At 34.7% G+C, this 18,179-nt stretch overlaps 1 protein-coding gene across 7 annotated transcripts in view; it reads right to left on the bottom strand.

Annotated features, from left to right (window-relative positions):
• DMTF1 (cyclin D binding myb like transcription factor 1) overlaps positions 1–18,179 on the bottom strand; it is a 44,450-nt gene that overhangs the window by 16,465 nt on the left and 9,806 nt on the right. For 6 of the 7 annotated variants that reach the window (XM_045565127.1, XM_045565129.1, XM_045565124.1 and 3 more), the window contains 6 exons: positions 16,535–16,657; positions 14,947–15,063; positions 13,291–13,413; positions 9,159–9,253; positions 5,735–5,849; positions 4,718–4,794 (listed from right to left, as the gene is read on the bottom strand). In XM_045565127.1, the coding sequence (XP_045421083.1) occupies positions 4,718–4,794; positions 5,735–5,849; positions 9,159–9,253; positions 13,291–13,413; positions 14,947–15,055 (519 nt within the window). In that variant the 5' untranslated portion in view covers positions 15,056–15,063; positions 16,535–16,657. Of the gene's footprint in view, positions 1–4,717; positions 4,795–5,734; positions 5,850–9,158; positions 9,254–13,290; positions 13,414–14,946; positions 15,064–16,534; positions 16,658–16,870; positions 16,931–18,179 lie in introns of those variants that run through there. The other variant, XM_045565131.1, reaches the window with a different exon arrangement.

The following is an 18,179-nucleotide window of genomic DNA, read 5'->3' as shown; positions in this document are numbered from 1 at the left end:
GATAAACTTCTGGAAAAATTAGAAAAGACACAAATAATATTAGAAATGAAAAAATGAGCCCTAAGTAGAAATGCTGCAGAGATTAGACTGTTAATAAAAGAACATTATAAACAATTTTATGGTAATCAATTTGAATTTAGATAAAATGAATAAATTCCTAGAAAAAGCCAACTTACCCAAACTGACTCTGAAAGAGATACAAAATTAAATAGGCACTGACCATCAAGAAAATTTATGAGTTATTAATAATCTTCCCACAGTGAAAATAACCAGGCCCAGATGACATTATAGGTAAATCTTACCAAATAGTCAAAAGATACATTATTCTGATCTCAAACTACTCTAAAGTAAAGAAAAGAGTGGGGGCCAGGAGCGGTGGCTCATGCCTGTAATGCTAGAGCTGTGAGAGGACTACCTGAAGCCACGAGTCAAGACCAGCCTGAGCAACATAGCAAGACTCCGTCTGTACTAACAGGAGACAGGACAGGAAAGGAAAGGAGAAAGGGAAAAGGAAAGGAAAGGAAAAGAAAAGAAAAAAAGCGCTCATTTTATCAGGCTAGCATAACCCCAATAGCAAAACCAGACAAAGGCAATTTCACAAGAGTTTTCAGGCCAAGCCCATTCACTAACATAGACCCCCAAATCCTATTAATATTTTAGCAAACTGAACCCAGCAACGTATAAAAAAGTTGATTTACCAGTGTAAAAAGTAAGTTCATCCCAGGAATACAAACTTCTGTTAACTTCAGAAAAATTATTAATACAATTAATCACATCAGCAGATTTATGGAAAAAATGTAAAATCTAATAGATATGGAAAAGCATTCATAAAATTCAATATTCCTATGTGATAAAACTCTTAGCAGATTAGGATTTGCTGATAATCTGATAAAAAATATACAAAACATATAAAGACTGGAAATGAAGAATTTGTTGTAGATAACGTTATATACATAGAAACCCAAAAATCTATGAAAAAATTATTTTATTTGAAAAAGAGCATCTTAGCAAGGTTGCTGGATACAAAAGTGATATAAAGTCGTTTGTATTTCTATAAAAAGCTTATAGACTATTTTTAAAAGTTCTCCCTTACAACAGCATCAAAATTAAAAGCATCAGGACTAAATCTTAGGCAAGTTATGAAACGTTTATCCAAAGACATTAAAGAGGAACTAACTAGGCCAGGCGCGGTGGCTCACGCCTGTAATCCTAGCACTCTGGGAGGCCGAGGCAGGTGGATTGCTCGAGGTCAGGAGTTCGAGACCAGCCAGAGCGAGACCCCGTCTCTACTAAAAATAAAAATAAAAATTATCTGGACAACTAAAAATATATATACAAAAAATTAGCCAGGCATGGTGGCGCATGCCTGTAGTCCCAGCTACTCGGGAGGCTGAGGCAGTAGGATTACTTAAGCCCAGGAGTTTGAGGTTGCTGTGAGCTAGGCTGACGCCACGGCACTCACTCTAGCCCGGGCAAGAGAGCAAGACTCTGTCTCAAAAAAAAAAAAAAAAAAGAGGAACTAACTAAAACGAAGAGTTATACACCATGTTGTTCAACTGGAAGATGAAAGAAACACTGTGAAGATATTAATCACCCCCCGCAATTGATGTACAAATTCAATGCCATCACAACAAAAATTCCATCAGTATTTCATTCTCTGAAAGCTGATTCTAAATTTATAACAGAAGAGCAAATGGCCAAGAATAACCAAGACATTGATGAAGAGACGTGCCCCACCAGATATTGGGACTTCTGAAGGCAATGCTGTATTGGTGCAGATATCAACAAACGGAAACAAATTAGAAAATCTAGAAACAAATCTGTGAAAGCTTGATTTAGGACAGAATGGACCTTGTAGACTGGGAAAAAGACTGAGGCTCCATAAATGATGCTGAGATAACAGACTTCCATACAGAAAAAGATAAAATTGAAAACCTATCTCATAGGAGAAAAAAAAAGTCAGCAAGATCACTTATAAAACTTTCACAAGATAGTATGTGAGAATGTCTTCATGCCCTTGAGGCTGGGGAGGATTTCTTAAAGAAGCATGTAAAACAAAAAAAAGATGTTATAATTGATATTGAACTTTAAGAATCTTTGCCCATCAAATGATACCTAAAAGAGAAGGAAGGAAAAGACAGGCCACTAAATTGGAACAAGATATCTGTAACACAAATGACTAATAAACCATTAGTATCCAGCATATATTAAGAATGTCTAAGTAAAAGAAAATGATGAACAACTCCATAGAATAATTGGTAAAAGATACAAACAGGAATTTCAAAGAAACACAAATGGCCAATAAACATTTAAAATATGTTATCAGAGAAATATTACACAAATTAAAACCATAATGAAATACCATTCATACACACCAGATTTGTACAAATCAATAGCAAAAAACTAAGAAGTACCCATATAACTATTAACTGTAAAATTGGTAACTTATAGTATATTTGCACAATATAGCTAAACAAATTAATTAACAGGGGATGGATATCAAAATCTTAATATTGAGCAAAAGAAGCAAGTTACAGAATACTCAGAGAATTAATTTACATAAATTTTAAAAAGAGATGAAATCAGACTGGGTATGCATTTTATACTCCTTTGAATGTATGAACTCCATAGTAAAAGCTTCTAAGTTTTAGAATCTTTTCTACAATTTTTTCATTTATGCAGTTCCAATTTTGCAAATGACTAAATATTTATTGAGCTCCTACATGCTAGACACAATGAGTTGCAGGATGACCATTAGAGTGAGATAAAAGATTCTTCTGCCCTCACACCCTCTGTCCTTTTTCTTGCTTGTGACAGTGACTTTCATTTACCCTTTTACCTGAAATAAGAAATATGAGACATCTAACTATTAATAAGTGGAACTTTCTGAAGTTTAAAACTGGCTCTACGGTGTGCTTATAGAAAAGCATCACATAATAAAAAGCATGGTCAAGAATGAAAATTTAACAAATTTATCTTTTTCCAAAATCAGGGAATTTTTTTTGACATTATTTCTGCCAATCCTATCATCATTCTCCTAATTACCCAAAATAAAAACTGTTAAGTTACTCCAACTCCTCCTCCTCCTTCTTTCCCAACATCCAGTCACCAGGCTTCCTTACAGACTACTTGCTTATCTGCCCTTTCCCTACCAATTCTATTTCTACCATTGTAGTTTAAGTCCTTGCCATTCTCACCTGGTCTACTGAAATGGTTCTCTAATAAGATCTCAAATCCTACTTACAGTCCTCTCTATTAATCAGTAAGTTAGAAGGGTGCTTGGAAATCATCTACTTCGATCCCCTAGACATGATCTTAATCCCCAAAGTTCACCACCCATTATTGCCTTATCTAAACCCACAGCATTTTTAAGTTTTAACTAAAGAGTATGTGACCAGTAGACAACTTTAATACACTTCTGGATACAATAGTTCAATAGTCACTGTACTCCTGTTTCTCTTAAAACAATAAAGTTGGTGGAAGGATATTCATTCATTAAAGAATTAAAATTTTTAAATTTTTCATAGTGTACAAACCTTAGCTTAGGAAGATTGCAGTTAAAATTAAGCTTAAATGTGGACATTCTTGGCAACAATGTATTTATACATTAGTGTACAGTGAAAATAGTAAACAACCTATAAACCACACAATAGGAGAATGGGTAAATACTGTATGCTCCCCTACCCCCAAGCAATGCTAATGGTCTACATTTCAAATGTGTACTATTTGCATCTAACTCCATTACAGGAATGGTGAGCAAGTCTCTAGTAAGATTTCCTTGAGAAAAATCTACTCCACTGATCTCTCCACTTAACTAAGCTACCAGCTTTTCTCAAACCCTTTAGTGCTTCTCATTTCCTACAGGATAAAATTCTAATTCTTTGGCTTGGACTTCAAAGCCCAGTTTTCCACAGGATATTGATCTTGGTTCAAGGTAAAGGGGTTAATGTAATGTGTCCTGGTTTTGATCTCTGATTTCTTGATTTACTCATGCTGTTGCCTCCAGTCCCACTCCAGTCCAAGTTCTATCCCTTTAAGACTTAGCTCAAATCTTTGCTCTTTCAAAAATTTTCTATAACTGTCCTAACCCTAAGAATAAACTCTTCCTTCTCTGAACTTGTGTAGAACTCACAACACATATCACTTACATTGTACAAAACCTGTATCATCCTTCACCTGTTTTCAGCTTTCCCAAACTGACTGCTGGCTTTTCAAAAGCAAACACTACCTGTTAAGGCAATTCATACATCTCCAGTCCCTCAGAAATACTGTGTTCAAAGAACATTTCATGAAGAGGACTAAGCTAACAAGAAATAAGCCTGAATATAAAAATAAACTAAATTTTTAATTGTTTTAAAAGGGAAGGACTAGCATATCATAAATTCATTCACAGAAGAGGTATGCATTAAGCTTTAGACAATATAAACTGTAGTTTACGGGCAGCTTAAAAAGGCTTTAAGATGTTGACAGACTGTTAAGATTCTGTCTAAACTTAAGGGTGGCAACTAAAGCAATAAAGCTATTTTAAATTGAGAATTCAAAATTTGATTAAAAATATTATACTACAATCATATCTTAGAATTATTAAGCTACAACATATTAGCTAATTATGTTACAAAAACTAGTTAAAAGTTTCTAATATGTACAAATGGTCTGCTGCTTTGATATTTTTGCAACTGGCAGTAAATCAGTGAAACAAAAATATGCCATAAGATACCTTCAGATAGCGTTCAATATTGTTCATCAAAATATCGATTTCCTCCTTGGACCACATCCCCTGCTTCCATTTATGTCCTTTAAAAAACAATAAATAATGTTACAGAAAATGTTACTCCTTGAGAGGACTAAATACTAAAGATATTCTGTATGTTAACTAAAGATTTCCTTTGTGACTAAATTATCTGTGAGAATAAAATATAGCTAATTTAATTTCTCATTCATTTGAAAGATCCCCAGGTAAAGCTGTTTTGTAACCCTTGCTTTTTAAGAATGTATTTGACCCTACTAAAAAGTCAATGGTAATTAAAAGATTTAAAAAATACTATTTCTATTATCCTTTGAGTTACAGAACTGCTAAAAAGACACTTATGAAAATAAGAAAAGCCAAATCACACTCAAAACTGTTGGAAAAATTTCTCCAGTAAAAAATAAATTTTATGGGCAAGAGAACATGTACAAAAGATTCTAGGGCAAGGTAAACACAGTACATTGTATACCAAGTAAATAATGTATTCTCAAGGAGTATATATTATACAATGGTTGAAAACAATCAATTTATTTATTTCTACTTCCTTTCTGCACTTTAGAGTGGCATATATACAACCTCTACTTTTTCACAGGAGCTTCACCAGCTATGCTTATGAGCACAGCACCACTTTAAATACTTTTATTATACTTTATGCCTCTAAGAGGCTTATCAAATTGAAGTTAGTAGACCCCTCAAAAGGCTTGACTCATTACTCTCATAAGCAATAACTGTATTGTCTTTTTAACACCACCAAAAATTAACAATAAAACCTACTTTGTATCAGAAAAATAGTAATTACTGAAAAACAAATGTTGGTTTCATGGCCTTATTTGAAGTCATTAAGGCCAAATTTAATTCAATTAGAAAAGCTCAATTACTGTAACTACTCAATCCAGGTGTGAAGGTCCAACTCAGAATCTCAATGACTATAAGCCCTTTCTATCTCCATTTTATCCAGTGGACACTAAAATTCACAGTAAATCTTACCTTTGTTAGTCAGAGAATCCTTATCTTCTTTAGTTGTAAACCATGCTTGGCTAACTGCTGAAACTTCCTCATTACCCAAGGGAGATATTTCATCTAGTTGCTCATTCTGTAAAATCTTGAATAGGTAACAGTAACAAAACAAAAACAAAAAACAAAGAATAAAAACAGTGGCAGTTTGATTTAATACCCAACCTGATTCATCTTTATAAAGCTAAGCATTATGAAACTTTAATATAGTAATATAGAATTCACTTATTCTAGATATGGTCAGTTTACAGAAAAACAAACATTTCTTGCTGTTTTTATCATGGCAGTATAAAAACAAAATTATCTACATTAACATAATATAACCTTTGTTTAAGCAAGTGATGTAGTAGTGGCTTCAATTTTATATAAAATGGGCTAATATTCTATTAAGTAATCAACACAATAAATGTAAATGAGCTCATCATACATATACAGTTGTAATCAGTTCCAGATAGGAAAATGAAAATGCTAGGGTTTGGTGTTATGACTGGTTAATGTCCTCACAGGTAGTTTGCTGCCTAAATATATAGTTATCTCTTAATGTAATCTCTTGCTTAACTTAAAGGATTAACAGCTAAAATCAAAAGACATTATTGCAAAATCATATTCTGTTCATTGTTTACCGACAACTTTGTTTTAGCCACCCCCTAGAGGTGATTCATAGCCTTATTAATATACCTTGCTCTCAAAGAACTGTGTGGTACTACTTATTACGACTGCAGCTAAAGCAGTCTTCTGTGCAACCAGCACAAGGTATATTTTCAATTACAAACACACCTAGACTAACAAATTCTGCAGGAAAAAAGTTGCTTTTAACAGAGTTGACCTAGTCCTAAAGAGAGCTATAATGTAAATGAGGAAGATTTGGCAATAGTGCTACCATATCAGGTATGATCCAATCACAGGCAGACCAGGATAAGGGGGAAATCACATGCTTGGTGACCACTCAACCCAATTCAGTCTCTGGGCTGGATAAACTACTAACCAATGTCACTGGCTGGAGTCCTAAGCATGACTGGATTACTATTTCTTGAATAAGCAGAAATTGAATTTATAATTTGGAGAGGAACTGAAACTCAGCTTACTTAGAAAGAGATAAGCTGTCAGTGAACAACCAAGGTACAATGAGAAGACAAGCCACATCTCTAATGTTGCCTACTTTATTTTAGTATCAGGTGATAATACCAATATTTATCAAAGTGTTCAAAAATCCATGGGCAAAAAGCTGGAAATCACTGAAACAAGTCTGAAAAGTTTTATAGCCCTATTATTTATGTGTCATACTTTATGGATTAAAAAAAAAAAAAACGAGAGAGGGACCTTTCTAAAGATGAGAATTGAGACAGATGATGTCTACGGCCCCTTGTACTTTGAAGATCACAATTCTCACGATTCTATAAGATTTGACCCAAGAGTTATACATTAATAAAGGGTGAAACAGATCAAAAGACCTTGATACAATATCCATTTTTTATTTATTTATTTTTTCAATACTCACTTTTAAGAACTATAATGTAGAAAACACTCTTAAAAGATCTTCTCTTAAGGAGTCACCATTTCCCAAAGTAGAGCCCACTCCACGAATCTTAGGAGTAAGTCTGTCATGTTAATTAACTGCTATTTTGGGACAAACTTAATGCCTTATGGCTCAAATTGTCCTGATAAAGAGTAACAATTATCACTAAATCATATAGCCATCCATAAGCAAATTATTAAGTGGTAACAGTAATATTCAACATTGTCAGTAACAAATGAATTTAATGAGTATAGTAGGAGACTTAGGTACTCCGAAGGGTACCTATCTATATGTAGTATACAGATAACAAGTTTTACAGTATTTTACCCCTATTTTCACTACTTCATGCATAAATCTTTAAAATTTCTTCAGGCTTTATTTAATATCCTGTTGCTTTATAAATGAAGTCTTTGTTAGCTGGTTGCAGATTTCATGTCTATAATATACATAGGCTTAGAAATATAAAAACAAATATTCAATCCACTGAAGACCTCTTATAACCACAAAGTACTGTATATATTGGGACATTTTATAGTTTCTGATTATTTTTCAAGCTAGTCCCATTACTGGAATAAGACAGTACATTAACTACCAAACTATGTCAGATATAGCTGCAACCTGGTTTACAGCAAGGATACAGTAAGCAGCAAACTATTTCTGAACTTTTTAACCATGTTGACTTGAATTCATAACCTAATGTTAATCTTGTTAAACAAATATTAGAAATTATTAGAAGTCTTTCATTTAATAAATGGTAATAACCAAGAGGCTAAATATTAAATAACTAATTAAATATCTAGCAATAATCAAAACTTTATAATGTGTCTTATAATAAAGACTAATTGGCACTGCTCAATCTTATACTAATTAGGTTTGCAAACCAAATCATATACATGCATATAATACATATATGTATATTTTTATGTGCTGAAAATTGGATAGAAGTGAGACTACATAGTCTTTGAATCTGGAATGACTTTGACAAGTCCTATTTTGAAGGAAAGGTACATGCTATCGCTCAGGGAGCTTGGAAAAAACTTCCTATGCAAATCACCGGGTGAAATCCAAGGGCAGATTATGAGGATCTCCAGCCTGGCTCAAAGCTGTTTGAAACCTATTTGAGACTCTCACCCTTCCGGATATCTTGAGATTCTGGAACTAAACATTATTGCAAAAGGTTCACACTGCACATACCTGAGGTGTCTTTAGTCCTTGGTGTTACATATCAACTTGCAACTATGATACTTTTTAAATGAAGGGTCATTGTGATGCTTCATTAATGTAAAATGCTACAGTGTCTCTACTTCAAATATCTATTTTATTAAATGAAGAGATGAAGCAAAAGGACAAAATACTAAAAAAGAAAGGTACAATCAGCCAAAGATAATTGTGTAAGTAAAATAAAGTTAAGCTTCAGGCTACCTAAGAGAACAAAGAATTCTGATTACTTTTGGCAGAAGTAACTTAGATAGCTAGAGCTTATACGAGACAAAGAAGTTCCGTAAGAAAAAACAGTAAGGTCTGATTACTGTCTAAACACAACACATGATATAATGTATCTAGGCCTATAAGCACCAAAAGGAACAGTATTACCATACCTACGACTGTTGTTATTTAACAGCCCAAGTGAGATCATTGTATGTAGATAATGCACATGCATCATCTCCTGTTTCAACAGATGTAAATCACTCTACAGGGAATAAATTTTAAAACTTTAGTTACAACTGAGACAGACTTACGTGGAAATCTGACTGAAGTAGTAAGTCTTACCTCAATTTTGTGGTTGCTATTTTGTCAGACAAAATATATTCTCATCATTTTATCAACTAAGCTATGCATAATGGATCATTCTCCTGAGGCCAGTTAAAAGATTTACTATACCTGGATCTGTGTCACAGTCCCCTCAGTAATCTCATCATCTGCCACCTCTGTGGTCGCGGTCATGGTCACCTCAAAGCTCTGATCATTTTCTGAAACTTAAAGGAAGAGTAGTTCATCTCCTGAATAATAATGGCAAGTACTAATTATTCCAAAATTATTCATGGTGGAAATGCAACCATCTAATTCTAACATACTTCTTGTCAATATTTCTTTGCTTAACAAATATTTACTCTGCACTTAATTCCCACAAGATACTGCTCTAGGTACTGGGAACATAGCAGTGAGAAAAAGAAATAAAAATCCTGCCTTCATGGAGTTTATATTCTAGTGGGGAAAGACAAAAGATGAACAAGATACTATGTTGGAGAGTAATTAGCAGAAAGGACAAAAAAACATAAAGCAGGAAAGGGAATGTGTTAGGGTGGGGGAGGGTATTTGAAATTTTAGATAGGGGCCTAGAAAAAGTGATCAAGACTTTGAGGAAAGTGAGGAAGGAAGCTGGTCTTGCAGGTATCTTAAGGAAGAAAGAACATTTCAAGGAGAGCCAAGCGCAAAGGCTCTCAGATGGGGCATGCATGAAGTGTTCATGGGAATAGCAAGGAGGCCAGTGTGACTAGAGCAAACTGAATAAAAACAGCAGGAGATTGTGTGGGGCCTTACAGGCCACTGTAAAGACTTTGGTGGGAAACCATTAAAAGATTTTGAATAGAAGAGTGATAATAATCTGACTTTTATTTTAACAGGATCACTCTGGCTGCTATGGAGAACACAGTCTGAAGGGCAGCAAGGGCTGGAGTGACATCAGTTAAGAGGCTAATGCAGTAATCCAAATAACACAGGTCAGCGGCTTGGACTAGGGTAAAGGCAAGTGAAGAGTGGTTAGTGGTTCAAATTGTGAATGTATTTTGATGGTAAAGCCAATATGATTTGCAGAAAAACCAGATATGGGAGAAACTGAAGAGCCATGGATAACATTAATCTTTAAAAAAAACCTCAACGATCAGAATAATGGATCTGCTATTAAGGAGATGGGGAAAGCTGTTGCAGCAAATTTAAGGATTTAGGAAGTTTCAGGAGCTCAGTTTTATACACATTAGTTTGAGATACCCACTAAACATCTGGAGTTTAAGAGGAGAAGTCTGGGCTGGAATAAATCTGAGAGTTATCATTAGATAGTATTTTCAACCATGAATTGAAGTCACCTAGAAAGTGAGTAAAAACAGTAAAATCAGTCTAAGGACTGAGTCGTCCCAGGGTGGGACTCATTTACAGGTTCGGGTGACACGAAAAAGTTAGCATAAGAAACTAAGAAGGAATGAATGGAAAAATACAATGAAAACCAGAGAAATGTGTTTCCTAGAAGCCAAGTGACAAATGTTTCAAAGAAGAGGGAGTAATATTGTCAAAAGTTCCTGACAGATAAAGTATTAAAAAAAAAAAAATGTTGGATTTAGCAATAAGAAGGTCTCTGGAGACCTGAGAAAAATAGTTTTTGCTAAGGGTGAAAGCCTGATAGAGTGGGTTTAAGAAAAATGGGAGAAGAAATGAAGGCAAATATGGGCAATTTTCATGGTATCTTGATCTAAAGGCAAGGAGAGAAACTGAATAGGAGCCAAAAGTGAGCTAAAGGGACTATTAAAAAAAAAAAAATAGTATGTTTGTAATACTGATAGGAATGATCCAGTAGAGAATGGAAAATTGAAGATTCAGAAGAGAGGAAATAATTACTGGAACAATGTGCTTGAGTAGGCAAAAGGGATGAAATCTAGTAAACAGAGGGATAAGCCTTAGCTAGGATAAACAGAATATATGGACACAGATGCAGGTGAGTATGTATTTGTGGTAGTGGGAATTTGTACAGATTATTTTCTGGTTACTTTAATTTTCTCAGTGAAATAGGAAGCAAGGTTATCAGTTTAGAGTAAAAACGTGGAGGTGATATTGGAGGGGTTTCAGGACACATGAAATAGTCCTCTCAGAGTGGGAGAAAAAAAACACTAGAGAACTATGGTGCTACTGGTAGACAGCATTATGAGCCTATGATCAGGAATTTAAAGCAAGACTAGTCAGCTTGCTTGTGTCGTTTTTCTCTAATCCTTTTCAACTAGCTGCACTGGTATAGTACAAATAGGTGAAGACAGATTTAGACAGGGTTATTGTTTCACCAAAGAACAATGAAATGAGAGAAGGAAAAAGGACTTGAAGGCAAATATAAAACAGTGACTATAATGATTAACCAGGAAAGTGAAACAGGGTAAGGAGGAAAAAAAGGATACAAGTGAAGAAGGAACAATGAAAAAGTGGTAAGATCCATGGGTCTCAGTGGGGCAAAAGATGGCAGGAATTAAACGGTACTAGAGGATATGAGCTGGAAAGATATGACATACATCACAAATGGACAGTAATGAGTAACAGCAAGAGAGGTAAAGAGAGTAATAATCACAGAACAAAAGGAATAAGAGGCTAAAGTATTGAAAGAATCATCTAAATGAATACTGCATTCACCATATAGTTATAACTATGAATAGAGGATGGGGTAAATGTAGTGGTAGATGACTGCGAAAAGAAGTGGTTAGTGAGCTAGAATGAATAACATGAGAGTTAAGGCTGGATGCTGAGAGGATTTTTAGAAAGACCAGATAAATTTTATCAGTCTTATTACTAAATATTAGGTCCAGAATATCTTCATATGTGATGATGCTATGACCTGACCTTAACATTAAGCAGCTTGTATTCTTTCAAGTCAACATATCTACATTATCTTAGGTAAGTGAATGAGGCTATAAAGGATTCAATTTAACACCATAAAACAGAACAAAATACCAAGTGTAGTTTGAACCTACAAACATGAACCAGGTACTCTACTTTAAGCAAATGAATGAACCAGTCAATTTATAACCACTCAAAAATTCTAGTGTAGGAAATGTCCACATAGAATTACATGTTTCAAAACTGAATCACAACATGACAGTCAAATTAGAAAAGATCTAAAAAAAAGAATCAAGGAGAATCATCTTTAAATACAAATATTGTTCTCATATATGCTACAACTAAAGCAATATTAACACTTTTTGTTGAAGTCTCATAGCAAACTGAAATAAAATGGTTTCTTTTCTGTTCAATTTAACAAGCCATTAACTCAAAGTACAGAGTACGTATCTATTTGTTAACATGATTTTCCATGCTGAAAACGTAGTCTTATTTTCATTGGATGAAGATGTGATTTTGCCTGATGCTGAGTGCAAAATGAAAGTTCTCAGACATGGAAAAAGTTTTCTTTGTGCTAGGAGTGCCACCAATAGTAGTCACATGCCCCATCCTCACTGCCATGGACTAAGACGTACTCTGGCTTTGAGGGGGTCACCAATCTTAAACAAGTTTCCATATTTGCTAAGCAAATCAGAAATATAACTTAATGTTGCAATTGGCACTTAGTAGTCTTTTGCCAACAGTATTCCACCTGAAATATACCTCCTGTAGAATCCAATTTTTCTAAATGATTTCGGAATATAAACATGTTAAGAACTTTCTTAATGAGAATAAACTAGGCTTCTGTCTCACTTTCATGTAATCATATAGCATAAGAAGCAGTATAGCACTGGGGTTAAGAGTATGTACCACAGAAACCAGAATCCTGGATATGATCTTAGACAATTTATACCTCTCTGTGCCTCAGTTTCCTCATTTATAAAATAGGGATGATAATAATAATAGTACCTTTTATAGAGCATGCCTTCTCAATGAGGACAAATATGGTTCTTGGGAAGGCAGTACTTGTAAAAACAAACCAAGGACGTATGTACAGTGCATTTAAAAAATACAGTATGTATCTGTGGGGCTATACTGTATTTATCATGGAGGAAGAGTGTAATGAGGAAAAAAAGTCTAAAAAGGCTCCTTGTGGGGAAATAATTTTAAAAAAGGTTGAGAAGATTAAGCTAGGCAATAATGTAAACGCATTCAGAGATATGCCTGGCACATAATAAATATTAAGTGTTGGTTAAAAGGAGGTTTTTTGATTGAGGAGAAAAGCAATGAGTTCAAATCTACCTAGAAATACCAAATGAATCCCTTGCAAGCTAAAATTTTATTTCAAAAGGGAACTCTATATTCTTAATATATAGTGACTTACGTGGAAGTGCAACAACTGATATGCAAGGAGTAGAATCATCAATACTCTGATCATCCTCAGAGGACAAACAAAGCCTTTTATGCGGAGGTTCAGTACTATCTTCTGAGTCTATTTCATCCACTTCTAATGGAAGAAACAAACAAACAAAAATCTCAAAAATTTCAAATCAATGAGGAAAAAAACAAAGTCTCTACTTAATAATGACTCTACAACAATTTTCTTATCCATTAAAACAATCTTCTTACCCATCTGTTCATTTAACTAAACCTAATTGTGCAAACAGGACTCAAAAGGACATTGCTTTCTCTATGCTGAGGACAGTATCCAACTTTTGAAGGTTTCCTGAAGGAAGTGTCTCAAACTTTAAAGAGAAAAGGAAGCCAGAGGAAAATTACTATTCCTTCTGGCAGTAGAAGCAATTTGTGCAGTGGCACAGAAGCATGAAAAACTTAAGATATGTTAGGAAAATAAAAATAGTGTGAATTGCTGGAACATAGGTATACAAAATGTGGCTGGAGGTGAAGCTAAGAGGAAAGCTGAAATTATGGGAGGCCTATGTGTCAAATGAAAGAACTTGTACTATATTCTAGAAAACATGGGAAGCTTTATGCTATTGTGTCTCATGAACAATTTCATCAACAGCTGGAAAGATGAATTATATAGGTGGGAGACGGGTTAAAAAGCTATTAGAGCTACCCTGATGAGAAATGAGAATCTGAACTAAGAAAGTGGACTTGAAATAGAAAGGAAGGAATGGATTCAAGAAACATAATATTACTACCAGCAAGTCTTCATGATGGAATGAATGTGGGAGATGAGAGAAGGAATTTATTCCTAACCAATGTATATATAATCTGGGGCACTAAGTAATGAAATTAACTGGGAAAGAAAAAAACAATGAAGTTTTAGAAAGTGCACGAAGAACTGTTTGCGATGTGGAACTTAAGGTGCCCATGAGAAGCACAGAGAATTCAGAATGAAGATAGAAGTTTGAGTCATCATAATAGGCAGGTGCTAGTTAAAACCATGAATTTGAATTAAATAACCCAGGGATTACGTACAGAGTGAAAAGAGAGAGCCTAGGTTGAATAAAGATCAACTTAAAAGCAAAATAACTAAATAATATAAATAAAGAGTAGGTAGAGACAGAATCACCAGCCTTCAAGGCTGTCGTATCTTAATTCATTATAGATGATCATATTATATCTTACTCAAATAGTTGTGTAAAATTCTCTCACATAGGCTCTAACAAAAAAAATGTTTATTTGGATTGATTTGACTACTTCTACATTTTCTAATGTACCAGATATACTGCTTTTTATAAATGAACTCTATACTGAATGGTATAAAGGAAATAGTGAATTATAGTTACTCCATCATAATCTTTGGAGGCCCAACAGATCCTATTAACAAAATAGCAATGAGACTGACAGGCTAAAATTTATGGTAAATTAAAAAATATGAAAGTATATTTTAAAAATGTAAAAATAAAAAATATAAATCAAGATTAATTAATGGTCCAAAGAGATAACCTTTTATATGTACTAGCCTAAACTCATAGGCACCTAATTCCCTTATCTGCACAACAGGGATCAAAAGTGACACGGAATTCAGAAATTCAAAGAGTCACAAGTATATGTCAGCAAGTTCTCCTACCATTCTGAGGGCAATGAAGAATGAGGTTCCCTTCCGTGTCCTGAGTCAAAGTCACAGAGTTCACAGTTTCTACTGTTACTGTGTCAGAATCCTCTTCAACTGTGCTCATACTCAAATCTGCATAAGAGTCCAGATTAGAGATTTTAAAAAACTGCCTTTCAAAAACTTATACCCATTATTTAGAATTAGATATAAGAATCTGCAAGAATCTCACTGCTCTGATAAATTTTTAAAACTTACAGCATTTAGAATACTTTTTAAAAAGAAGTGTTTTTACCACATTCAATGAAAGAGAATCTCTTTGAAGTTCTTTGTCATATCAGCAAAACTCTCACCAATTTTTGTTTTTTTTTTCCCCTTTAGAGACATGTTCTCACTGTTGCCCAGGCTGGAGTGCAGTGGTGCAATCATAGCTCACTGCAGCCTTGAATTCCTGAGGTCAAGCCGTCCTCCTACCTTAGCCTCTCAAATAACTAGGACTACAGGTGTGCACAACCATGCCGGGCTAATTTCTTTATTTTTTTTGTGGGTATGTGGTCTTGCTACGTTGCCTAGGCTGGTCTCAAACTCCTGGTCTCATGTGATCTTCTTTGCTTTGGCTTCCCAAAGTGCTGGGATTACTGGCATGAACAACTGCACCCGGTCTATGTTTTTACTGGCAGCTTTAGAGGTGTTTAACCTTTGATTTTTTAACATAAGATTCACCAAAACTTTTATCTTTATCTAAGAATTAATTTTTCGAAAACACTTCTTACAGGTATTTAAGCTCTACTGTCTGAAAAATAGGAACATTAAATAATTCTTCTTACTATTTTTTCCCCCATAATATTAAACAAGTGCATAAAATCCATCATCAACCAAATTGCTTTTCTAATAGATATGGCATTAGGCCTTCTTTTGAAATAGAAAACTCTTCATTGTTGAAAGTGACTTTACCTGCTATTCTATACAAATATCATTTTCCTCTTGTTCAGACAAACTGAATGATTAGAGTCGTACAACACAATGGTTGGGGGGAGGAAATGTATTTAGATTGTAATCACCGGTCTGGTCTCCAGAACCACCTTATAATGTTCAGTGAGGTATCTGCCTCATTTTTGGTCTAGTCCACATTTTCAACTCATCACTCAGTATTTATTTGGCTCCTTTTTTTTCTTTTAGACACAGGGTGTCACTATGTTCCCCAGGCTGGAGTGCAATAGCTATTAGCTATTCACTACACTATAGCCTTGAACTCCTGAGCTCAAGTGATCCTCCTGCCTCAGCCTCCCAAGTAGGTGGGCCTACAGACACAGGCTACCATGACTGGATCTATTTGGCTCTTATACACAAAATTGATTAGTCCATTCATATATTTACCACTGAAGTGAATGTATTTTCCTTTGGCAAGAAAACTCAAATCCACATGTTGAAGATCCAGTTATTCATTACAATTTTACTATACAAATTACTGTTTGAAAAGGACATCATTCATTTTACAATGGAAATGATGTTAGTCCCAAAATAAAGATAAATGGAAATCATGATCTAGTTTTGAGTAAAATTTGCAAATCATGAGATTAGGTCCTTGCGTGAAAGGCAAGCTTACCTAGACAACGGATGGATCAGCTATAGCCCTTCCCACAGAATCAAGTCGCCTTCTCTTGGCCACCGGCATCACTTTCATGTTATCCAGATTGTTTCTCACCCATGTTCCTATCTCTGCAATAGTCTGAAAAAGTAACAACATTATACAATAAGACTTACTAAGAACAAACAATTGCATACTAGCAGTATGCTGATGACCCTCTAGCCTCAAGGCTCTGTGATGTCTCAAACTAGAAGATTAAGACAAAACCATAATTCTTTTTTCGTAGACCTTTTGGAAACCGGCTCTAAAAGTATTCCTCAATGAAGAAAGGACAGAAATGATGAGATTTTGTACCTAGTAAGTTCATAGGCAGTGTCTCAACCCAAGTTGCCTCATCAGGCAGACAAACATTCTCTGAGGGGAAAAAAAAAAAAAAGAAAGGTTCAGCTATGCCAGTGGGTCTATGGACTACAGACTTTGGTACCAGTGTATCACATGACCTGGTGGGTTTACCAATACAGTACCACAAATATGATCAGTAACTATAGTTTTTCTCTATAATGATCTATTAATCCCTCTATGATATATTTCATCTTAAAGCATTAGAAATTATATAGTATTTATTCATTCAGAAACCACTTTTAAGATGACAGGTGAATGACCCTATTGGGGGGGGAAATCTGTGAAAAAAGGAAAAGGTAAGTTATAACTAAGCTTTGGAATGCAATGTGAAACCTTAAGAAATCTGAAATGGTTTTAAAACGTTTCTTTCAACAGACTTCTCACCTCTATCCCCAAAAGCCAACCAAAGAATTTTAAAAGCACAGGATCTGAAGTTCAAGGGGGATGTTTCAGCAAAAATTAAGGATTAAAAATCTCATTCTAATTAGAACTCCTCTCCAAGATGGTTATATTTTAGAATTGCTGTATATAAATGAATTAGCAGCAGAAGAGGTATAGATTCTGCTAGAGAAACCTCCAGTCAGCTATTAGATTTCATGTTGTTCTTATTTCTGAATCCATTAAATTGTTTTCTATACCTGGTTTGTTAGGAATACCTATTATAAAAGATAAAGAACTGTTTTAAAAAAAAAGGTTAAAATCATCCATAAACTTTCTAAAATAAGTTTTTATACTCTTTGATACAGCTCCTTCCAATCTTATTCCTTGATGTTTGTGTGTATGTGCAACTGTATATGGAATTTTATGTCCTGTTTCTTTAGAGTTCATTCACATTGAAAAGTGTGAAGGAAACCAAACTAGGCATTTGACAGTTTTTTTGTTTTTTTTTTCATTTAAAGCATACGCTGCATAAAAAAATGTGATGTTATTTTAGCAATTCCCCATCACTGGACACTTATGTTGTTTCCCAACTTATTTTTATTTTATTCTTTTGAGACAAGAGTCTTGCTTTATCGCCCTGGCTAGAGTGGCGTCATCAGAGCTCAATGCAACCTCAAAGTCCTGGGCTCAAACGATCCTCCTGCCTCAGCCTCCTGAGTAGCCAGCACTACAGGCATGTGCCACCACGCCTGACTAATTTTTCTATTTTTTCTTGTAGAGGTGGGGTTTTGCTCTTGCTCAGGCTAGTCTCAAACTCCTGGCCTCAAGCAATCCTCCCATCTAGGTCTCCCAGTGTGCTAGGATTACAGGCATGGGCCAC

Source organism: Lemur catta, chromosome 11 (assembly GCF_020740605.2).
Source record: "Lemur catta isolate mLemCat1 chromosome 11, mLemCat1.pri, whole genome shotgun sequence".
NCBI lineage: Eukaryota > Metazoa > Chordata > Mammalia > Primates > Lemuridae > Lemur > Lemur catta.
The sequence above is the reverse complement of the archived record's forward strand: the minus strand, read 5'-3'. Positions and strand labels throughout refer to the sequence as shown.